Here is a 23420-nt window from a genome sequence, read left to right on the forward strand (position 1 = left end):
AGGGAAGTGGAGGTTGGTAGGTAGATATGCAGTGTTGAGGTTACAATCAGATCATTGACAGACCAAGCCTGCTCCTAATTCATATACATACTTATGTACCCTCTTTGATCAATAACCATCCATCCATTCCAGAAGAATGCTCACAGATGACTGCAATATTGAATTCCTTTCATCAGTCCTTACGTAACGAACCAATGACCAAATGCAGCAAGAATGTACATTTTATCTTGTGCTAAAAAGAGATAGTTAACATCAGTGTCAGGCAATAACCATCTCCAAGAGAATCTAATCCCGTGATATTCAATGGCATTAACGTTGCCAAATCTCTCACTACCAACATGCTGGGGTACAATGTTACAAACTTAATTGGACAAGCTACATAAAAATTATGGCCACAAGAAGAGGATTCCAAAATCTTGTCATCAATGACAGGGCACACCAAGAGTTTGATGAATTTCTTTCCCAATAGCCTACATGAGTGACACTCCAATGACACTACAGCAGCTCACACCATTCAGGAAAAAAAACTGTTCATCATCCTAAATATCTACTTGCTGCATCACAAATGCACCATGGCTCTCGTCAGTACAATCAAGAATCAACACCTCACAAAGACTTCTTGCACAATAACTCCCAAACCTGTGACCTCTACCACTTAGAGGACAAGGGCATCAGGACAAGAATGCCACCAACATCTGCAAGCTCCCCCCAAGTTACACCTCATCCTGCCTAGAATACATAATACCAATCCTTAAGACAAGGAACTCCCTACCTTCAAAACAATAACTACACGATAACTCACTACAACCTTCAAGGGCAATTAACAATGTGTTAAATTACGGATTTGTAATACCATCACCATCCCTCAAAAAAGCATGAAGGTCGGTACACCCATGAGCAGCAGCAGCACAGATTGCTTTCATTTTATAGTACATAAGTATGCGTCCTTCACAAAGTGTCTTTCTGCGCAAAATATTAGCCAAATGGTGAAATATTAAGTACAAAGGAGCAAATATTTTGTGAAGTGATTGAAAATTATCATTCTTCTACTTTTACTGCAGGATAAAGTTTTTAAGATCCTGATAATGCAAAAATACACCGATTCAGTACATTTCAGACATTTATTTGCAACTATAAAAACTAAAGTCAGACATGTCAGATGCTTTAAAACAAATTTTGATCAAAAAATATTGCACTGCATAAAGTTCAAAAAATTTACTCAAGTGCTTAAATATCTGAATATTTAAATTTTAAAGATATATAACAAACACTACACAAGCAGATTCATCACATTAATGGGAACCCAAGTGATAAGTCAGAGGTTGGTAGATTTAGTGTACAAGTAGATGCAGCATGTAGGAAGACTGAGGAAGGATAGGCAGTTGAAATGGCAAAATTGTAGTCAGTTGGATGGGCTGAAGTGTGTCTACTTTAATGCGAGAAGTATCAGGAACAAGGGTGATGAACTTCGAGCATGGGTAAGTACATGGAACTATGACGTTGTGGCCGTTGCAGAGACTTGGCTGTCACAAGGGCAGGAACAGCTGCTGGATATTCCAGGGTTTAGATGTTTCAAAAGGGACAGGGACAGAGGTAAAAGAGGTGGGGGAGTGGCTTTGCTGATCACGGATGCTATCACTGCTGTAGAAAGGGAGGACGTCCTGGAGGGATCGTCTACTGGGTGGATGGAAGTCAGTGCGGGTGGAAGTCAGAAACAGGAAGGGAGTGATCACTTAATTTGGGAGTATTCTTCAGACCCCTGTGCTCCCACCCCCCCCCCCCCATAGCAGCAAAGACACTGAGGAGCAGACTGGGAGACAGATTTTGGAAAGGTGCAAAAGATAACAGGGTCATGGGTGATTTCAACTTCCCTAATATTAATTGGCACCTCCTTAGTGTAAAGGGGATAGATGGGGCAGAGTTTATTAGGAGTGTCCAGGAAGGATTCCTGACACAGTATGTGGAAAGGCCATACTGGACCTAGTACTAGGCAATGAGCCTGATCAGGTTTCAGATCTCTTGGTGAGTGGCCAAATGATCCATTTTGCTTAAATGGAAGGATCCAATACCCCCTACTACTTTTCAATGGTTTTCTTAAACTATATCATGTTTAAACTTGGAAAAAATTAGGAGTGGTACTGTTGATCCTTCGCTTAAATTTGAAGATATTTGGAGTCCATTTATTCAATATTTTCACATGATGTAGATCCCCTTTCAATAACTTTCCAACTTGGAGGAACAGACTTGACGACATAGTATTGCTTTGTTTCTACTGAGAAATTTTAGCCCAGTTTTTTTTTCTTTTTTTTTGTTGTTTGTTTTTCTTTTAAAAAGTTTTTTTTGTTTAGTTTATATTGTTTATAACTTTTTTTTATTGATTTGGGTTTTTTTAAAATTTATATAATAAATCTTTTTCTTTCCTTTTATATTATATTTACTAAGAGATCATTGGATCTACAGATTTTAAAAAATATTTTATTGTTCTTTATGATTATATATGCTATAATTGTCATCCTGATCTCTTTGTATTACATGTATAAATATTGATGCTATATATCAATCTGTATTAATTTGAAAACTAATAAAAAAAAGATTGAAAAAGATCTCTCGGTGAGAGAGCATTTTGGAGACAGTGACCATAACTCCTTGACCTTTACCAAAGCCTTGGAGAGGGATAGGAGCAAACAATATGGGAAAGTATTTAATTGGGGGAGGGGGAATTATGATGCTATAAGGCTGGAACTTGGAAGCGTAAACTGAGAACATATGTTCTTGGGGAAGTGCACAGCAGAAATGTGGAGGTTGTTTCGGGAGTACTTGCAGGGGGTTCTGGATAGGTTTGTCCCATTGAGGCAGGGTAAGGATGGTGGAGTGAAGGAACCATGGTTGACGAGATGAAAAATATCTTGTCAAGAGGAAGAAAGAAGCTCACCTAAGGTTTAGAAAGCAAGGATCAGACAGGGCTCTGGAGAGTTACAAGGTAGCCAAGAGGGAGCTTAAAGAATGGACTTAGGAGAGCTAGACGGGGGCATGAGAAGTCCTAGGCGAGTAGGATCAAGGAAAACCTCAAGGCGTTCTTCACGTATGTGAAGGATAGGAGGATGACTAGAGAGGGTAGGACCGATCAGGGATAAAAGAGGAAACGTGCCTGGAGTCGGAAGAGGTAGGGGAGGTCCTTAATGAATACTTTGCTTCAGTATTCACCAGTGAGAGAGACCTTGATGTTTGTGAGGATGGTGTACACTAGGCTAAAACACATAAGCATGTCAACTTGAAGAAAGGGGATGTGCTGGAACTTTTGTAAAACATTAGGATAGATAAATCACTGGGGCTGGACGGGATATATCCAAGGTCATTAAGGGAAGTGAGGGAAGAAATTGCTGCACCTTTGGCGACGATCTTTGCATCCTCACTGGCCACAGGCGTAGTGCCAGATGATTGGAGGGTGGCAAAGGTTGTTTCTTTGTTCAAGAAAGGGAGTAGGGATAACCCTGGGAATTACAGACCAGTGAGTCTTACCTCAGTGGTGGGCAAATTACTGGAGAAGATTCTTAGGCAGGATTTATGAGCATTTGGAGAAGCACAGGCCGATTAGGGATAGTCAGCATGGCTTTGAGAGGAGCAGGTCGTGCCTCAGGAGCCTGGTTGAATTTTTTTTTGAGGATGTGACAAAGCACATTGATGAAGGTAGAGCAGCGGATGTGGTGTACATGGATTTTAGTAAGGCATTTGATAAGGTTCCTCATTCAGAAAGTCAGGAGGCATGGGATCCAGTGAAACTTGGCCGTGTGGATTCAGAATTGGCTCACCCATAGAACTCAGAGGGTGGTTGTACATGGAGAGTATTCTGCCTGGAGGTCATTGACCAGTGGTATTCCACAGGGGTCTGTTCTGAGACCCTTGCTCTTTGTAAGTTTTATAAATGACTTGGATGAAGATGTGGAAGGGTGGATTATTAAGTTTGCAGATGACACAAAGGTTGGTGGTGGTGTGGATAGTGTAGAAGGTTGCTGTAGGTTACAACAGGACATTGATAGGATGCAGAGCTAGGCTGAGAAGTGGCAGATGGAGTTCAATCCAGAAAAGTGTGAAGTGATACACTTTGGAAGATCAAATTTGAAGGCAGAATACAAGATTAATGACAGGACTCTTAGCAGTGTGGAGGAACAGAGGGAACTTGGGGTCCACGTCCATAGATCCCTCAAGGTTGCCGCGCAGGTCAATAGGATTGTTGGGAAGGCTATGGGGGATTGGCCTTCATTAGTCGGGGTTATGAGTTCAAGCGCCGCGAGGTAACATTGCAGCTCTATAGAACTCTGGTTAGACCACACTTGGAGGTTTGTGTTCAGTTCTGGTCGCCTCATTATAGGAAGGATTTGGAAGCTTTAGAGCTAGTGTGGAGGAGATTTACCAGGATGCTGCCTGGATTGGAGAGCATGTCTTGTGAAAATAGGTTGAGTGAGCTAGGGCTTTTCTCTTTGGAACGGAGGAGGATGAGAGGCGACTTGATAGAGGTGTACAAGACAAGAGGCATAAATCGAGTGGACAGTCAGAGACCTTTTCCCAGGGTGAATATGGCTAACATGAGGGGGCTTAATTTTAAGGTGATTGGAAGAAGGTATTGGGGGGGGGGGGGGAATGTTTGTACAGAGTGGTGGGTACATGGAGCGCACTGCCGGCAGAGGTGGTGGAGGCAGATACATTAGGGACGTTTAAGAGACTCTTAGATAGGCACATGAATGATAGCAAAATGGAGGGCTATGGGGGAGGAAGCGTTAGATAGATCTTAGAGCAGGATAAAATGTCAGCGCAACATCGTGGGCCGATGGGCCTGTACTGTGCTGTGCTGTAATGTTCCATATTCTAATGCACTGAACAGAAATCTGAGAACCTACATTAATTATTATATTGAATACAAATTATCCTGTGTAGCAATGCAAGCTCAAAGAACACTGCTTACAACAACATAAATACACACGTACAAATGCAAATATATGTTCAAAAAATGTCAAGATGAAGAATATTTTCCTCAAAAAAAGTTTTCCCCCAAATTGGCCAAGTATCCTCTGAATTAAAAAAGTACATAATGATAAAAGTGCATCAAGACCACTCTCTCTGCAGATCACAAGGCCTACCAAAATACAAACATGAAAGATTTCTTGCATCAATCTTCTCTACTCAAATCTAGCTAGCTAAAGAATGTGGAACATTTGTATATTTTACAACTGGCAGTACAGTTTGGAAGCAAATAATAGTATCTACATAATTTATTACCTTTTTAGACAAACAATATTTGAGATTTTCCTCTTCAAAAAGTGGAAGCTGAAGTAGAGGGGATTTAGATTCCCATAGGCTCTGCACCAACATCTGTGACAGCTTCATACAGTTCTCAATGGACTCCAAACGGGGAGCGTGGATTCCTAACCAGAGTCACAAGTTTAAATGTATGAAAAAAATTAATAACTCATTAAAACTATTCACTTCTACTATTCCCCGTTAACATTCTGTGTCCCAAATAAAGCTGGAGGAATTGCATTTATTATTAATTAGCACAATTAGATCACTCACCACCTCGGGTATTGGCCATCAGAGTCAGCTGGCATCCAACATTAATCATTTCTTGGAGGAGGACAGGACACTTCCGTATTACAAACCAGTAATCTTTTAGAAATAAACAAATGGGCCATTTAGTGCTGAGGAAAGTTCTTAATGCTACAACGATTACAAAGGATTTGTCAAAAGCAACTTATCAGATGTACAGCAAAAGAAAATGCACAAATACCTCTTTTCGTTTCCACAGATATTTTATTTTAAAAATGACACTTTTCAATGCAGAATCCATTGTTATTTGTCAATGGTTTGTAAATTTAATTCCCTACCCACTGCATCTGGTTTCATTGCCATTTACCCTCCAAGGACAACCCTAAGAGTCAGAGTCACAAAGTTCAGATACAATGGGCAAGGAATTAAATTTATTAGCGACTGAACAAAGTTCTAAAATAACAATGGTTTCTGCATTGAAGAGTTCCATATTTTTATTTAAAGTACATGGACTTGCTTGTTCATTCTGTGATCAACCACACCACTATGTGGATCCAGGGACAGCAAATCAGCAGGTAACGAAGACCGAGTACAGCTCTCAAGTACTTTCTGGTAATTTTTCAAAAGATTTTCAAGGGTGCATGATAGATATAACTAAATAAGTTTACTTCTGCTGATAAACCCATCTTTAATTGTACTAACAAAATTGCATCAGATACATCAAGGGCTATACTTTAATGGAAGGGATACATGTTACCACACCAGCTCACGGAACATTATCTTTGTGATTAATAACTAAATTTGGCAGAAACTTGAACAACACCATTTTATAGGTATAGTGATGGTGCTATTAGAGCTGCTGCCTCAGAGCACTAGTGATCCAGGTATGATTCTGACCTCAAGTGCCATCTGTGTCAAGTTAGCATGTTCTCCCTGTGACTGTGTAGATTCCCTTTTAAATTCCAAAAGTTATGTGGGTTGGTCAGTGAAAGGCCCCTTGTGGTAGAATCTTGGCAGGGAGAAAGTTCTGTACTGTTCTATGTTCTACGTTCATGGGAATTAAGGAAAATAGATTATAGGGGAAAATAGTAGGGAATGGAATAATTCTGGCATAGACTTGATGGGCCAAATGGCATCTCTCATGTTGTAGAGAAATATGGAAATTTTCCAATAACTCCTCAAGCAGAAAGACTTCCCCAATGTTCATAATCTCCTGCATCAATGGTTCAACACTCAACATTAAACATAACTCCATCTTAGCTGCAAGGCAATATTCGTCCAGAAAGGCCCATCAAGCACCAACACTGTCCTGTGAAATTGCACAATTATAAAGCAGCATTTCCTCCAATCTGTTATGGAACAAACTTTTTAAATCAATGCTCTTTCATTTTATGAAGTTATAGGAATGCAATAATTTTGCCAAAATTTATAGTGAGGCAGGGTACTAAATTTCTCTCCCAAATATTAAACAAAAAAACAAAAACCATAAATCAAGCAACATATACTGCCCCAGAATCTGCAATTGAGATACCAGTGTGGTTAATCCTCAAACTTATGATGGAGAAAATTTAGAAACAAGCATTTCTTGGGAACACAAATGTGGAAATCCAGAAATCGACTTCAATAATTCCCTGCTACTTCAGTGGTGTGATTCTGCAACTTTCTCCAATGTGCTTAGCAAATTGAACAGATTCAACCATGAACTGTGAATTTCTAGGGTTAAAAACTGGAAGTTTATGCCTTCTTAAATTGGGAAACTGCTGGTAATGCACATAACAAGCCATAATTACTGTTTACCAACCCCTCTGGTTTTAAAAACTAAAACCGTGTATTCTAATCCCTCAGACATCTTGGAATTCCAAGTTTTCTAATATATATTACTTCACCTTGTATTTTGATCTCACATTTGTGCTCCAATTCTAGTGCACTTTTTTTAAAATATAGTTGAATATTACTCTCTTTTTTACTTCCTTTGAGAAATTTTCAAGTGACTTAGTACACCTGTTTGATCTGTTGGTGGAAGCCATAGATCCCCTAATTAATAACAGAATAGTACAGAAAGGAGAGATCCATGCCATATCTTTGAGAGCAGTTTCCTTGATGCCAGTGAGGGCTGGTATCCTGACGTGCTTATACAGGACTGAAGATTGAGGATCCATTTGTACAAATCTGTCAATTCACAATACAAAAGCCTGCAAAATTATGGCCATTACATCGTGAATTGAGGGCGAATAGTATACATGGATTGTCAACAATGTTTTAATTTCTATTAGAAATGTAAAAGTAATTTACTCATTCCCAGCCCAACCTATTACTTTTCTAAGCATATTTCACCTTCTTCCAGAGTTTGACAGATTTCCAGCCTGGAAAGATGCGCAAGCAGCAAAACTCTGGATTTTACACTGTATGGTAAACAAAATGGAAGTTCTTTCTTCTTCTCATTGACATTACCAAGTTCTCGAATAAGCTGTAATTTAAGAAATAGGAGTAAAAATTACTATCTTAAATAAGAATTTCAATGGAAGGAAAAAAGGCGCAATCTGGACTTGCATGTATTGTAGTAATATTTTACTGAATATGAACACTGAGAACATTTGAATAGTAACATTTTGAGGATTGCAACAACATACCTTTCATACTTGGACTTGAGCCTAACTTAATCCATGTGAATCTGACCCAAGCCAATTGAATTAACATGAACTTCCTAGGCATTCTTATTCCAATTCCCACAGGCTAAACAGAACAGCAAAACACCCCTTTCAAGTAGTACTTCAGACACAAATAACTGAAGAAAGAAACAAAAATATCAAAAGTAGGATTTTTCCAAAGCCAGTTTAGGTTTGTTGTTAGAACACTGGAAACTTTGCCATGATCTGCACTGTATGAAAACTTCCAATTCAAATGACCTTAATGATTCCCTCCTTCCCCTTAGAAGATGAACTAACTTTCCATTTACCACTCAATCTAATATCACTAATTTGGGACTGAAAAGTAGTATTAAGCACAAACCCACATGCACAACAATATTCATACCTGAGGTATTTCAACATTGTCTGTTGGTCTCATGACTGCTTCTTTGTTACTGCGTGGATCAAACTCAAAGGCAGCCGTTAGTACCATTATAAGGCCTGAAAGCAAAGGAGAAAGATGACATAACCTCAGTGTTCTTTAATCACAAGAGCAGGGTGGCAGGCAAAATGAAACCCAAATCAGAGGTGAGTGAAATGAATATTTCACACCGTAAGTATATGACATCCTAAATCACAAAGCAACGTACTAGTCTTAAAGTAGCTCAAAACTACTAATTACATTCCGCACCTTTTTCTATTTCAAATAAGTAATCTTCCTTCAGACCTCGGCCTCAACCGTGCCAAGGTAAAGAATTTCATATTCAAAGCATGTCTTTCCAAAGCCCTCTCCTTATTCTAACCAAGAGTTTTAAATTGTTAACCCTTCACTTTCATATCTCCAACAAAATGTTCTTTTCATTTTCACCCTCTAAACTATTTTAAAACCTTCTGAATCTCTTCTCGGGCTTCTCTGCTCAAATGCAAAATGTTCATTTCAAATTTGGCCTCAAAATTACTTTCTAATCCCATATACTGTGCTATTGAGCATGCTTATTTTTCTTCCCAAAAATGTATTAATTCAGAATTATACACATGAAATATTTGCCCCATCTGTTCATTTTATTAATCTGAATTAAGCGGTAGCTTTACCCCAATTTCTCCCTCCACAAATGCTTCCAGCAATTTTAATTTCAGATTTTCAGCACCAAAATACTTCACTTTCCTGCACTTTTCCTGTTCTCCCTGTTGCTTTATCAAACCTTTTCCCCCTAAATGTGTCATCAACAGATTTTGACAATACATTCTTTATGCTCTATTTACATAAAGAATTTAATTTCTTTACCCTACCTTTGCACAAAATATCTTTTTCACCTCCCTAAAAATTCATAAACACGATGGCTGCTGAATACTGATCTAAAATATTTTGCTTTACAGGTCCTGTGAAGTGTTGTTATGAAATCTCCAGACCAATAAATATTAAATCAACACAATGTGCCTTTAACATATTTAGGCTGACTGTCCTTGATTATTCCGTACAATTCTAAGTGCTTGCTAATTCCATTCTGAATTATGGATTGTAAAGGTGTCGGAGTCTCCTGTTGATCAATCTAATTTTATTTCACTTCTTAAACAATGAACATTGATTGAACTACACCAAATTTTTTAAGCACATCCTTGCTACCAACATTTATAATTAAACCATAACTGGGAGAACCAGATGGGATGAGCATATTTGCGCCAGGGATTAGATCAATGCAATTCCAGACGTTTACCACTTCAGTTCATACCGTCATGGTTTGCTACTGCAGTCCTCACCAAGCCTCAGAGGAGAAAGTTGCTTTCCTTTCATTGAAGGAAAAACTACTGCAAGGATGGGCACAGCCTCATATTAAAGAAAAACTGTAGCTATATGCATAGGCTTTGGAGAGAGAGCACCAATAAAACCTCAGTGATGGATTTTGACAGGAAAATTCATTACTAACTGCACAAAATCAATAGATAGTGCAGATGAAAAGACTTAGAGATATGAAAACAACTTCCTGAAAGTGTGCACTGAAGATGGTACAAGACCTAAAAGGAGAGAGATATAACTTTAAATTGTAGCAGGAGGGGGCAAACATTTAAAAAAATACACAATGCAGCACAAGTCAGCGACACAAGGCTACCTTTCAAGAGCAAATATTAATGAGTGATAAATAAACAAGTGTTAAAATAAAATATCGTATTTTACCTTTTTAATACATCAAACCTTCAAGAAAATTAGGCTCTGCAATTACTTATATTCCTTAACACTACAATGGTTCAAAGAGTAACTAACAATCCAAGAAATCAAAGTTATTAAAATATCAAACTTAGTTACTCACGTTTCATGTTCATATTGGGGGTTCTGTTCAAAAAATGCATGTACAGCTGTGTTGTGTGAATAAGAATCTGGTCACCACTATATCGAACAGAACGGTACCACCATGTTCCCTTTATAAGTTAAGAAAAAGAAAATTAGTTTAAAGTTGCACACAGATCCACTGAAGACTAGAAAAATTAAACAATCTTGTATTGTGAGATACAGTCTGGCCTCAGATTTATAGACATCAAACAAATTATCCAAACATACAACAGCTGAATGATGTTCAAACTGAAACTAAAGACTTACCACAACCACTGGAAGAATCACCATGAATGCAAATCCATACACAGCCAAAACCTACAAAATGTAATAAAGGCAGAACTGTTATGCTTTTCTTGTTAAGTGTCAAATATCCCCAAAATATTACGTATGTGTTCATTTTCTCAAATTATATTTAAAATGAACACCTACTTGACCTTAACTAGAAAGGTCTTACTTCCTATTTGGCTGCAACTGAGACCCAGTGCTCACTAGCACTTAAATCAACTGATATACAAAACCACATCATTTCAAAAGTATTTGCATGAATAGTCACAACTAAAGTGAAATCACTTTGGACAATGAGCATCTTGCTTCAACTGGGATGCCAACAAGATCAAATTAGAAAGTTTACTGTTTACAACCTAACATAATACTTCCCCTTTCACCCCCTAAAATTCTGTTTTGGAATATCTTTTGGTTTTAAATGTTTAGTTCTGCTTTTCTTAAATTAAAATTAAATTAAATTTTTATTTACAGCGTGGTAACAGGCCCTTCCGACCCAACGAGTCCACGCCACCCATTTTAAACCCAAATTAACCTACCCGTACGTCTTTGGAACGTGGGAGGAAACCGGAGCACCCGGAGGAAACCCACGCAGACATGGGAGAACGTACAAACTCCTTACAGACAGCGACGAGAATCGAACCCCGATCGCTGGCGCTGTAATAGCGTGGCGTTAACCGCTACGCCACCGTGCCGCCCAATTTTCCATACCATGCCAAGATTTCTCATTGTGGATAACTGCAAATGCATAAATCCAAATCCTACTAAGCATGTGACATTAAGGCATGTGATGGTCGCTTGGACTTTCTATGTGATGTTTGTCTAGCCACACCTTTATGACGAAAACAAATCTCACAAATTACAGAAATAAAAACACAAGTAGTTGGAAACAGTCAGCAAGTCAGACAGCATCTGTGGAAAGAGAAACTTTACGTTTCAGGTTCAGAACCCTTCAACAGAACTGCGAAAGAGAAAAGAGTTAATTTTCAGTGGTAGAGAAGGTTAAGGAGGAGATGGGTAGAAGAAAGGAAATAAGGTAGGGAGAGATTAAACGAGTAAAGATAGCAGTAGATGCAGCAGTTAGGATCAGATTATGCTTATCTATGTAATGTGTTGCCCAAATGATGACAAGTTGAAGTGGCCAGCTCTAATATAGACATAAAAGAGAGTCACCAAAACTTGGAGGACTTGATACCAAGTCCAGAAGGCTGCAACCTGCCCAGACAGATTAGGTGTTATTCCTCACATTTGCATTGAGCTCATTGCGTAACAAGGCAAGAGGTCATAGGGGGAAAAAAAAAGAAAGGGAATGGGATGGCGAGATAAAACAGCAGACAACTAAAAGGTCAGGGTCACCACTGTGGACTGAACAACACAGAAGTGATCACCCATTCTGCGTTTGGTTTCTCCAATGTAGAAAAGACCACATGGTGAACATCGAATGCAGTTCCCTAGACTGGAAGTGCAAGCAAATCATTGTTTCACATAGAAAGACTGTTAGCAGGAAGGGAAGAGGTTAATGGACAGGTGTTGCGTGGGAAATGTCATATCAAACAAGTATTAGGTGGAGACAGAAAAGTGGACCTGAGAGTCACAAAGGGAATGATCCCTTTGAAATACAGTAAGGGGAGAGGGGAATAAGTGTCTAGTAATGCAATCATGTTGGAGCTAAATGCTGCAGCAAAGATTTATTTGTTCAAATCAATACTCTTTACAAATGGAGGAATGAATTAACCACCATTCAGTATTACATACCAGCATGGAGTTCTTCTGATCTACGATCCATGAAGGAAGGGCTATACCAAAAGTAGTAGCTGAAACAAAAAAGTTATTGCCATTCATTTAGTTATGCTAAACAATCCCATGAAACGTGTGATTATGGCATGGTACATAGAAATACAATGGTACCTCATTTAGTACTGACTCATTTGCAGAAATAACAATATCAGCACCAATTAAACGTAGAGGCACATTACTGACAGCCTTGATGTGCCACGAATATAATGCAACTCCCTGCCCTCTGCACTGCTGTGCCAGGAACCAGGTTAAGTCCTCAGCTCTCCACTGATGCTCTTGCAGCAATGAAACAATTAGTGATCACACTGTTGCACAGTGAGGTGTAATGCGAACCACTGAGACATTATAGAGAATCTGCCTATGAAAGCTGGGATGAGTGGTGTGGTACATTGTAGGTACTGTAAGCAGGTATGCCATATGTTGACAGACAGCCCAACTCAGTTTCTCACAATCTCCTGTTAGATGTGATGGAAAATGATGTCACTCCCTCTCATTTGGCTGCACAGCTCTAACTAGTCCAGAGATTTCTCAGTGGTGACAAGTTCAACTCGTCACTGGCTGTTGAGCTTGATAATTAATTATTATGATCCTATGTACCGAGGTACAATGAAAAACTGTTTTGCATGCCATCCATACAGATCATTTCACAACAGTACATCGAGGTAGTACAAGGGAAAAGCAATAATAGAATGCAAAATATAGAGTTACAGTTACAAAGAAAGTGCAGTGAAATCTTTTGGGAGGTCCCAAGATCAAATGAGGCACTAAAAAAATGCAAGGTACTTTTCTCTCCAATTGAGAAGGGGCAAGTTCACACCATAATTAATTAGCAATTTTGATTCATACAAGTTTAAAAATGGTTGGAAATTGAAAATAAGGCATACATTTCGAAAAGCTGGCATTCTTCACAGCTTAGAGACTCGCAATGTTTTTGGGCTAGAGTGGAGGAAATCTTAATATAGTTTCATGTATCTTATATCTGAACCTGGGTATTAAGTGTTCTAGAGCTCTTTTTTCCCCCAAAGTGATATCCCATGCCTTGAAGAGCATAAAATTACTTTTTAAATGCCTAATTGGTGAGTGTCTTGTACAAACACCTTCATCCATAATATAATAGTCTTTTTCCCAGGGAAAGGGAATCAAAAACTAGAGGACATGGGTTTAAGGTGAGAAGGGAAAGATTGAAAAGGGACCCAAGGGGCAACTTCTTCACACAATGCGTATATGGAACAAACTGCCAGAGGAAATAGTTGAAGGTGGTACAATAGCAACATTTAAAACACATTTGGACAGGTACATGGATAAGAAAGATTCAGAAGGATATAGTCCAAATGCAAGCAAATGGAACTAGCTTACATGGGCATCTTGGCTGGGATGGACAAGTTAGGCCGAAGAGCATGTTCCTGTGCTGTATTACTCAATGACAATATAGCCAGCTACTGGGAAATTCATAATTCTATGACAGAACTAGAAGAAAACTTCAAAGAAAAAAGGACAAAACGAAATGGATTTTTCAAATACGAATTTGCAGGCAAAATGAAACAATCAAGGTGCCAAAATACCTTGTGGACCATCTGGATTGCCATATTCTTCCCAATTTTTACGAGACTCTTCATCTGTTAAACTGAAAGAGAATTAGCTGTAATATTAAACACTGAAATCATTAACACTCCAAAGATACAAGTAAAACTGAGTTTTGTCTACAATTAATATGGTTGTAATTAATTTCCAGGTTTTAACCTTTGACCCAATGATCAGGTTTCATCATTGTTTGTTCACACAGCATAGCTAGTAATTTGTGTGCTGACAAATTAGCACATTAACAGAAGATGAGCCTATTTAAAATATCCATTCTTTTAAAATGATGAGTAACTACTGTACAGTACATTAATTGAAACTATACAGCCACAAATATTGAAGCTCCAAATGAAGTTTAACAAAAAGTACTTCAGAAGCAGGTGCTTCAATATCCCAATCATTTTATTCCAATTACTTAAAAGAAAATCTAATTTAACATTTCAACAACTTAGAATTTTCACTGGTAGGAAATACATTTAGTCAAAGCATCTTTGATAATGCACAATGAATAAAGTATTGCGATCCAATCACAAACTTTCATAGAAAACACAAGGATTTTGGAAAGCAATTTCTGAAACACTAGTAAGATCCTAGAATTTTGTGACTTATTCTCTGATTATGTTATAATATTGTTTCCACAAGAGTTGAGCATGCTAATAATGTCACAGATCAGCAAGTACTATAAATGATTGAACAGCAAGATCAACATTTAGGATTGCTCAATGATCAAACATAACAACGGCACTTTTATTCAGGAAAAAAAAAGGCACAGTACATAGGGCCAATCAGCAATTCAGGCAGAAGTGCAGCACTTTTAAAACTGATTTAGCAACTCAGAGAGCAAGCCCAAATTCCAGAGTGAAGAGCTACTAAATAATTCTGCAATTCAACAATAGTGACCAAAAAATTGTCCAAATGCTGTCCTACATGGTTTCTTTGGCCTGGCCTACAAGTGATCAAGAAAAGGGCTACTACCATTTTCCTAAGGATTCTAGGAATTGACAGTTAAGTACAGTCTGCCTGGGCATCACAAGCACAGAATTAAAAAAAACATAACACCAGGGCTGGGTAATTGCCACAATTTGCTCCATTTCATTTTCCATTTTTGTAACTCATGATGCACTACTTACGCAGCATAGGCTTTCGCAATCCTCATAAACAGGACTTCATCGCCTCCTTTATCTGGGTGATGTTTAAGTGACAACTGGCGGTACTGTTTTTTGATTTCTGCCACAGAGGCTCCCTAAGTTATGAAATAAAAACAGGACTATTATTTATTTATTGAAATACCCAATTCGTCATCCTTTCTCAACCTAAAACTTGGATATTTTTGGATACATAATTTGGGAGTGTGAATTTTACATTTCAGAGTTAATGGAAGCTATTCACTCTTTATGATCAAGAGATTAAAACTGTGGTAATCTGGGTTTTGTTTAAAGCTACAAAGGTGTTACACTTTATGTATATAAAAACTAAATTTTCACAAGATCACAAGACAAGGGAGCAGAAGCAGGCCATTCGGCCCATCGAGTCTGCTCCAAGGAAAGGGAAATAGAAATGAGAAATGGGGAATGGGGGAAGAAGAAGAAAACAAAAACTAATCTAATCCCAATTACCGGCCTTATCCCCATATCCCTTGATATCCTGACTATTTAGATATCTATCTATCTCCTCCTTGAACGCCCCCACTGATCTGGCCTCCACTGCTGTACGTGGCAAGGAGTTCCACAAATTCACCACCCTCTGGCTAAAGAAATTTTTCCTCATCTCTGTTTTGAAACTGTACCCTCTAATTCTACGATTGTGCCCTCTGGTCCTGGACTCACCCACCAAGGGAAACAGCCTAGCCACACTTACTCTGTCCTTTCCTATCAATATTTTAAATGTCGCTATGAGGTCCCCTCTCATTCTTCTGTACTCCAGCGAGTACAGTCCAAGAGCCGACAAACGCTCCTCATACGTAAGCCCTTTCATTCCTGGAATCATCCTCGTAAATCTCCTCTGAACCCTCTCCAATGTCAACACATCCTTCCTAAGATGTAGGGCCCAAAACGGCGCACAATATTCCAAATGAGGCCTCACTAGTGCCCCGTAGAGCCTCATCAACACTTCCTTACTTTTATACACTATACCTCTCGAAATGAATGCCAACATAGCATTCGCTTTCTTTACCACCAATCCGACCTGGTGGTTAACCTTTAAGGAATGCTACACGAGTACCAAGTCCCTTTGTACTTCCGTGCTTTGGATTTTCTCTCCTCCTAGATAATAATCTGCCCGCTTATTTCTGCTTCCAAAGTGTACAACTGCACATTTCCCTACATTGAATCTCATCTGCCATTTCCTTGCCCATTCTCCTAAACTGTCTAGGTCCCTCTGCAACCTTCCTATCTCTTCAATACTCCCTACTCCTCCCCCTATCTTGGTGTCATCCGCAAACTTAGCCACGAAACCATTTATTCCATCATCCAAATCGTTAATGTACAAGGTAAAAAGGAGCGGTCCCAACACCGACCCCTGTGGCACACCACTAGTAACCGGTAACCAACCAGAACGAGATCCTTTTACTTCCACTCTTTGCTTCCTGTCAACCAGCCAATGCTCCACCCATTCTGTTATCCTACCCGTAATTCCATGACCTCTCATCTTATTAATCAGTCTCTTGTGAGGCACCTTATCAAAGGCCTTTTGAAAGTCTAAATACACAACATCTACCACCTCTCCCTTATCCACCTTACCTGTAATTTCTTCAAAAAACTCCAATAGGTTGGTCAGGCAGGATCTTCCCTTCACAAAACCATGTTGGCTAGGACCTATCCTGCCCTGCGCCTCTAGGTATTCCGTAACCCCGTCTTTGAGGATAGATTCCAATAACTTTCCCACCACTGACGTCAGACTAATAGGTCTGTAATTTCCTTTATGCTGCCTCCCACCTTTCTTATACAACGGAACTACATTTGCGACCCTCCAGTCCTCCGGAACCACGCCGGAATCTATCGATTTCTGGAAAATTATCGCCAATGACTGTGCTATCTCTAAAGCCACCTCCTTCAGAAACCGGGGATGCACCTCATCCGGTCCGGGAGACTTATCAGTCTTTAGTCCATTTAGTTTTCCTAGCACCTTCTCCCTAGTAATCTTAACTGAACTCAATTCCATTTCGTGAGACTCCTGACTAACCGGCACATTGCTGATGTCCTCCACGGTGAAGACCGATGCAAAATATTCATTCAATTCCTCTGCCATCTCTCTATCGTCCATTATAATACCTCCTGCACCGTTATCAATTGGTCCTATGTCAACCCGTGTCTCTCTTTTATTCCTTATGTATTTAAAAAAACTCTTAGTATCCTTTCAAATGTTATCCGCCAACTTCCTTTCATAATTCATCTTTTCTTTCCTAATGACCTTCTTAGTTTCTCTCTGCAGGTTTTTAAAAGCTTCCCAGTCTTCTGTTTTCCCACTAATTTTTGCTTCTTTGTACGCCGCCCCTTTTGCTTTTATTTTAGCCTTCACCTCTCTCGTTATCCACATTTGTGCCTTTTTTCCATTAAAAACCTTTTTTCTTGGTATATATCTATCCTGCAATTTCCTTATTTCCTGTAGAAATTCCTTCCATTTCTCCTCTGCCGTTCCTCCAGCCAGCTTACTCTTCCAATCAATTAGGGCCAACTCCTCTCTCATACCATTGTAATTTCCTTTGTTCCACTGAAATATCGATACACCAGTTATCAGTTTCTCCTTCTCAAACTTGAAACTGAACTCAATCATATTGTGATCACTGGTTCCCAGTGGTTCCTTTACCTTTAGTTCCCTAATCACCTCCAGTTCATTACACAGCACCCAATCCAAAACAGCCGATCCCCTGGTGGGCTCTTCAACAAGTTGCTCTGGAAAAACGTCCCTTAGACATTCCACAAACTCCCTCTCCTGAGTACTACCGCCATTCTGGATTTCCCAGTCCACCTTCATGTTAAAATCCCCTATAATTGTCTTCACACTGTCACTCCAGCATGCTTTTTCTATCTCAAACTGCAACTTATCGTCCACTTGCTGACTGCTATTAGGGGGCCTATATATGACTGCTACTATTGTCCTTTTACCCTTGCTATTCCTTAGCTCCACCCACAAGGATTCCACCTCCTCTGACCCAATATCCTTCCTTTCTATCGATTTTATATCACTACTAACCATCATGGCCACACCTCCCCCTCTGCCTACCCGCCTATCCTTCCTATACACTGTGTACCCCTGGACATTCAGTTCCCAATCACATCCATCATAAAGCCATGATTCGGTGATTGCCACAATGTCGTATTTATTAACCTGTAGTTGTGCCACTAGGTCATCTACTTTATTCCTAATGCTACGTGCATTTACATATAGTACGTTTAGTCCGGTATCTGCTATTAATTTTGTTGTACTTCTATTGTTCAGCAGATTATCCTGGCTTTCCACCTGTCTATCCTTCTTACCATCTTCACTACATACTACCTTAGACATGTTCCTATATACCTCATCCCCTATCCTAACATTCTGTATCCTAACATCCTGACTTGTTGTACTTCTATTATTCAGCAAATTATCCTGACTTCTCACCTGCCTGTCCTTCTTGCCATCCTCATTGGACTTGTTTCTATAAACTCCCTCCTTTACCTTAGCATCTTGTAACCTAACATCCTGGTTTCCATCCCCCTGCCAGATCAGTTTAAACCCTCCCCTACAACTAAATCAAACATTCCCGCCAAGATATTGGAACCTCTGGAGTTTAGGTGCAACCCATCCTTAGCAAATAGGTCATGCCTCCCCCAAAAAAGGTCCCAATTATCCAAAAATCTGAAGCCCTGCCCCCTGCACCAGTCACTCAGCCACGCATTCATCTGCCAGAGCTTTCTATTCTTCCTATCATTGACACGTGGCACAGGTAGTAATCCTGAGATTACTACCCTTGAGGTCCTACTTCTCAACCTTCTCCCCAATGCCTTGTATTCCTCCTTCAGGACCTCTTCTCTTTTTCTACCTATGTCATTGGTACCTACATGTACCAAGACTTCTGGCTGCTCACCCTCTCCCCTCAGAATATTTTCTTGTATACCTACAACGCATCATTATTATTGTATTATGACATGCACATCACTGCTGCCAAAACTGTGCAAAGTCCACTCGATTAATGAGCAATTAAAATAATCATACTTGCCTGGTCATGCAACTTTCAAAATTCCACAGCAACATAGAACAATACAGCACAATACAGGGCCTTCAGCCCACCATGTTCTGCTGACCTTCAAACCACTCCTAAGACTATCTAACCCCTTCCTCCCACATATCGCTCTATCTTAAATTCCTCCATATGTTTATCTAACAATCTCTTGAACTTGACCAACGTATCAGCCTCCACCACCACCCCAGGCAGCACATTCCATGCACCAACCACTCTCTGGGTGAAAAACCTCCCTCTGACGTCTCCCTTGAACTTCCCACCCATTACCTTAAAACCATGTCCTCTTCTTTTGAGCATTGGTGCCCTGGGAAAGAGGTGCTGGCTGTCCACTCTATCTATTCCTCTTAATACTTTGTATACCTCTATCATTTCTCCCCTCATCCTCCTCCTCTCCAATGAGTAAAGCCCTAGCTCCTTTAGTCTCTCCTCATAATCCATACTCTCTAATCCAGGCAGCATCCTGGTAAATCTCCTCTGCACCCTTTCCAACGCCTCCACATCCTTCCTATAATGAGGCGACCAGAACTGGACACAGTACTTTAAGTGTGGTCTAACCAGTTTTGTAAAGCTGCATCATTACTTCGTGGCTCTTAAACTCGATCCCACAACTTATGAAAGCTAACATCCCATAAGCTTTCTTAACTACTCTATCCACCAGTGAGGCAACTTTCATGGATCTGTGGATGTGAACCCCCAGATCCCTCTGCTCCTCCACACTCCCCAGAATCCTGCCATTTACCTTGTATTCCGCCTTGGAGTTTGTCCTTCCAAAGTGTACCGCCTCACACTTCTCCGGATTGAACTCCATCTGCCACTCCTCAGCCCAGCTCTGCATCCTATCAATATCCTTCTGTAAGCTTCAACAGCCCTCCACACTATCCACAACACCACCGATCTTTGTGTCATCCGCAAACTTGCTAACGCACCCTTCCACCCCCTCATCTAAGTCATTAATAAAAATCACAAGAAGTAGAGGTCCCAGAACAGATCCCTGTGGGACACCACTAGTCACAGCCCTCCAATCCCAATGCACTCCCTCCACCACAACCCTCTGCTTTCTACAGGCAAGCCAATTCTGAACCCACACAGCCAAGCCTCACTGGATCCCTTGGCCTCTGACCTTCTGAAGAAGCCTACCATGCAGAACCTTGTCAAACACCTTACTAAAATCCATGTAGCCCACATCCACTGCACTACCCTCATCGATCTTCCTGGTCACCTCCTCAAAGAACCCTATCAGGCTAGTGAGGCAAGATCTTCCCTTCACAAATCCATGCTGGCTGTCCCTAATCAGCCCATGATTCTCTAAATGATCATAGGTCCTATCTCTTAGAATCCTTTCTAGCAGCTTACCCACCACAGACGTAAGGATCACTGGTCAGTAATTCCCTGGACTATCCCTACTACCTTTTTTGAATAAGGGGACAACATTCACCACCCTCCAATCCTCCGGTACCATTCCCGTGGATAATGAGGACTCAAAGATCCTAGCCAACAGTTCAGCAATCTCTTCCCTCGCCTCACGAAGCAGCCTGGGGAGTATTCCGTCAGACCCCAGGGACTTATCTGTCCTAATATTTTCTAACAGCTCCAACACATCCTCTCTTGATAGCTACATACTCTAGAACATTACCCTTACCAACACTGTCCTCAGTGTCATCAAGACCCCTCTCCTTGGTGAATACGGAAGAGAAGTATTCATTGAGAACCTCACCCACTTCCACAGCTTCCCACCTTTAATCAGACCTACCTTTACTCTAGCCATCCTTCTGCTCTTCACGTACGAGTAAAAAGCCTTGGGATTCTCCTTAATCCTACTCGCCAAAGCCTTTTCATGTCCCCTTCTCACTCTCCTCAGTTCCTTCTTAAGTTCCCTCCTTGCTACTCTATATTCCTCACGAGCCCTGTCTGAACCTTGCTGCTTACACCTTATGTATGCTACCTTCTTCTTCCTAACTAGTTTTTCCACCTCTCTTGTCACCCATGGTTCCCTCACCCTGCCATTCCTTCTCTGCCTCACCAGGACAAATTTATCCCTAACATCCTGCAAGAGATCCCTGAACATCGACCACATCTCTATAGTACATTTCCCTTCAAAAATGTCATCAATTTACACTCTCAAGTTCGCCTTATAGCCTCATAATTCACCTTTCCCCAATTAAATACCTTCATGTCCTCTTTGCTCCTATCCCTGTCCATGACAATTCTAAAGGTTATGGAGCAGTGGTCGCTGTCCCCCAAATGCTCACCCACCAATAGATCTGTCACCTTTCCCGGTTCATTACCTAAAACTAGATCTAATATGGCATTTCGTCTAGTCGGCCTGTCAACATACTGTGACAAGAATCCGCCCTGGACACACAAACGCCACCCCATCTGAACCTTTGGCACTAAGCAGGTGCCAATCAGTATTTGGGAAGTTGAAGTCTCCCACTATAATAACCCTGTTATTTTTGCATCTTTCCAAAAACTGCCTCCCAATCTGCTCCTCAGTATCCCTACTGCTACCGGGGGGCTTATAGAATACTCCCAGTAGAGTAACTGCTCCTTTCTTGTTCCTAACTTCCACCCATATTGACTCTAGAGAGGATCCTTCTACATCATCCACCCTTTCTGCAGCTGTGTAAGTGTCCCTGACCAGTATCGCCACCCCTCCTCCTCCCCTCCCTATCCCTTTTAAAACACTGAAAACCAGGAATATTCAATATCTATTCCTGCCCTGATGTCAGCCATGTCTCTGTGACAGCCACAATATTGTAGTCCCATGTACTTATCCAAGCTCTCAGTTCATGTCCCTTATTCCTGATGCTTCTTGCATTTAAGTAAATGTACTTTAGCCCATCTGCCTTATTTTTATAGCCTGTGCTCTGCTTCTCCTTCCTCAAAGCCTCTCTACCTGTTAGATCTGACTTTTCTTCCATCCCCTTCTTCCTCTGACCTACTCATCCGATTCCCATCTGTGGGTCCTAGAACTGTGTGTCCTAGTTCGTCATCATATATCAACCAACACTGTTGCATGTGTACTTACTGTATTATTTAAGCATTTCAGAGCATTACAGTATTTTTTTTAATGTAACTTTAATTTTCATGCTGATTTATCAAATTTTAGAAATATCTCTATACTTCAAAGTATATTTTTGGAAGTGATGTTATTATTATGAACGAAAGTATGAAAGCCAAATTGTGCACTACTAAATTTGGTAAAACACGAGAGGTAAATGACAGGTTAATCAGGCTCTATGTGCCTTCTTCTATGAAGATAGATGCAAAGTAATATAATTCCTCTGTCTGTTCTTTATTTCCTATTACTATTTCACTTAGTAAAAATCTCCTTTTTCATTCCCTCACCCTCCAGCTATTGCCACATTCCGACTCTCAACCCCAGCTCTTACTACCACAAGAATAGAGTTGGTTCTGGTTGATTGGGTGAACACATTGAAAGGTAACTTGGTGGGAAGACAATGTTAGCATTTTTATAGAAATAACGAACAAATTGCATAAGAAATGTACTCCCTCAAGGCAGAAAAACCTCAAAAGGAAGAACACAAAATTCACCTGAGGTTTACAAGAGAAATTAAAGATAGCATTAAATCAAAAAAAGCTCAAAGTTGCTGGAAATAGCAGTCAGCCTGAGGATTGGTAGCATTTTAGAATTCAGCAAAGGAAAACCAATATATTGATAAGTAAAGATATATTACAATATGAGAGTGGACTGGTGGGAAACAAAAAAAACATTGTAAAAGTTGTTATAGGTAAGTAAAAAGAAAAAAACTATGAGCACAGGTGTGGGTCTCTGTCAAGACAGAGGCAGGAGAATTTATAATGTAATATAGCAAAAGGAATTAAATTACTTGGCAGCTGTGTCCACAGAAGACGCCCAAAACCAAATGGGCATATTAGAGAATCAAAGGATCAGAGAACAACAAATAGAAGGAATTATTGTTCAGAAAATAGTATGAGAGAAGTTGGTGAGTTTTAAAGCTGAAAAATCCCATAGATACTCCACATCCCAGAGTTCTATAGAGATAGTATATGCACTAGTTGT

The 23420-nt window shown here is 40.0% G+C and overlaps 1 protein-coding gene across 1 annotated transcript in view; it reads right to left on the reverse strand.

The window, feature by feature from the left end:
• Window positions 1-23420, reverse strand: part of sec63 (SEC63 homolog, protein translocation regulator) — a 79760-nt gene that overhangs the window by 20570 nt on the left and 35770 nt on the right. Inside the window, exons 4-12 of the mRNA XM_052025219.1 lie at window positions 15285-15397; window positions 14139-14200; window positions 12535-12593; window positions 10762-10812; window positions 10475-10583; window positions 8575-8669; window positions 7876-8008; window positions 5569-5661; window positions 5275-5420 (exon numbers count right to left, since the gene is read on the reverse strand). Coding sequence (XP_051881179.1) covers window positions 5275-5420; window positions 5569-5661; window positions 7876-8008; window positions 8575-8669; window positions 10475-10583; window positions 10762-10812; window positions 12535-12593; window positions 14139-14200; window positions 15285-15397 — 861 coding nt within the window. The remainder of the gene's footprint in view (window positions 1-5274; window positions 5421-5568; window positions 5662-7875; window positions 8009-8574; window positions 8670-10474; window positions 10584-10761; window positions 10813-12534; window positions 12594-14138; window positions 14201-15284; window positions 15398-23420) is intronic.

This window comes from Pristis pectinata, chromosome 10 (genome assembly GCF_009764475.1).
Source record: "Pristis pectinata isolate sPriPec2 chromosome 10, sPriPec2.1.pri, whole genome shotgun sequence".
Lineage (NCBI taxonomy): Eukaryota > Metazoa > Chordata > Chondrichthyes > Rhinopristiformes > Pristidae > Pristis > Pristis pectinata.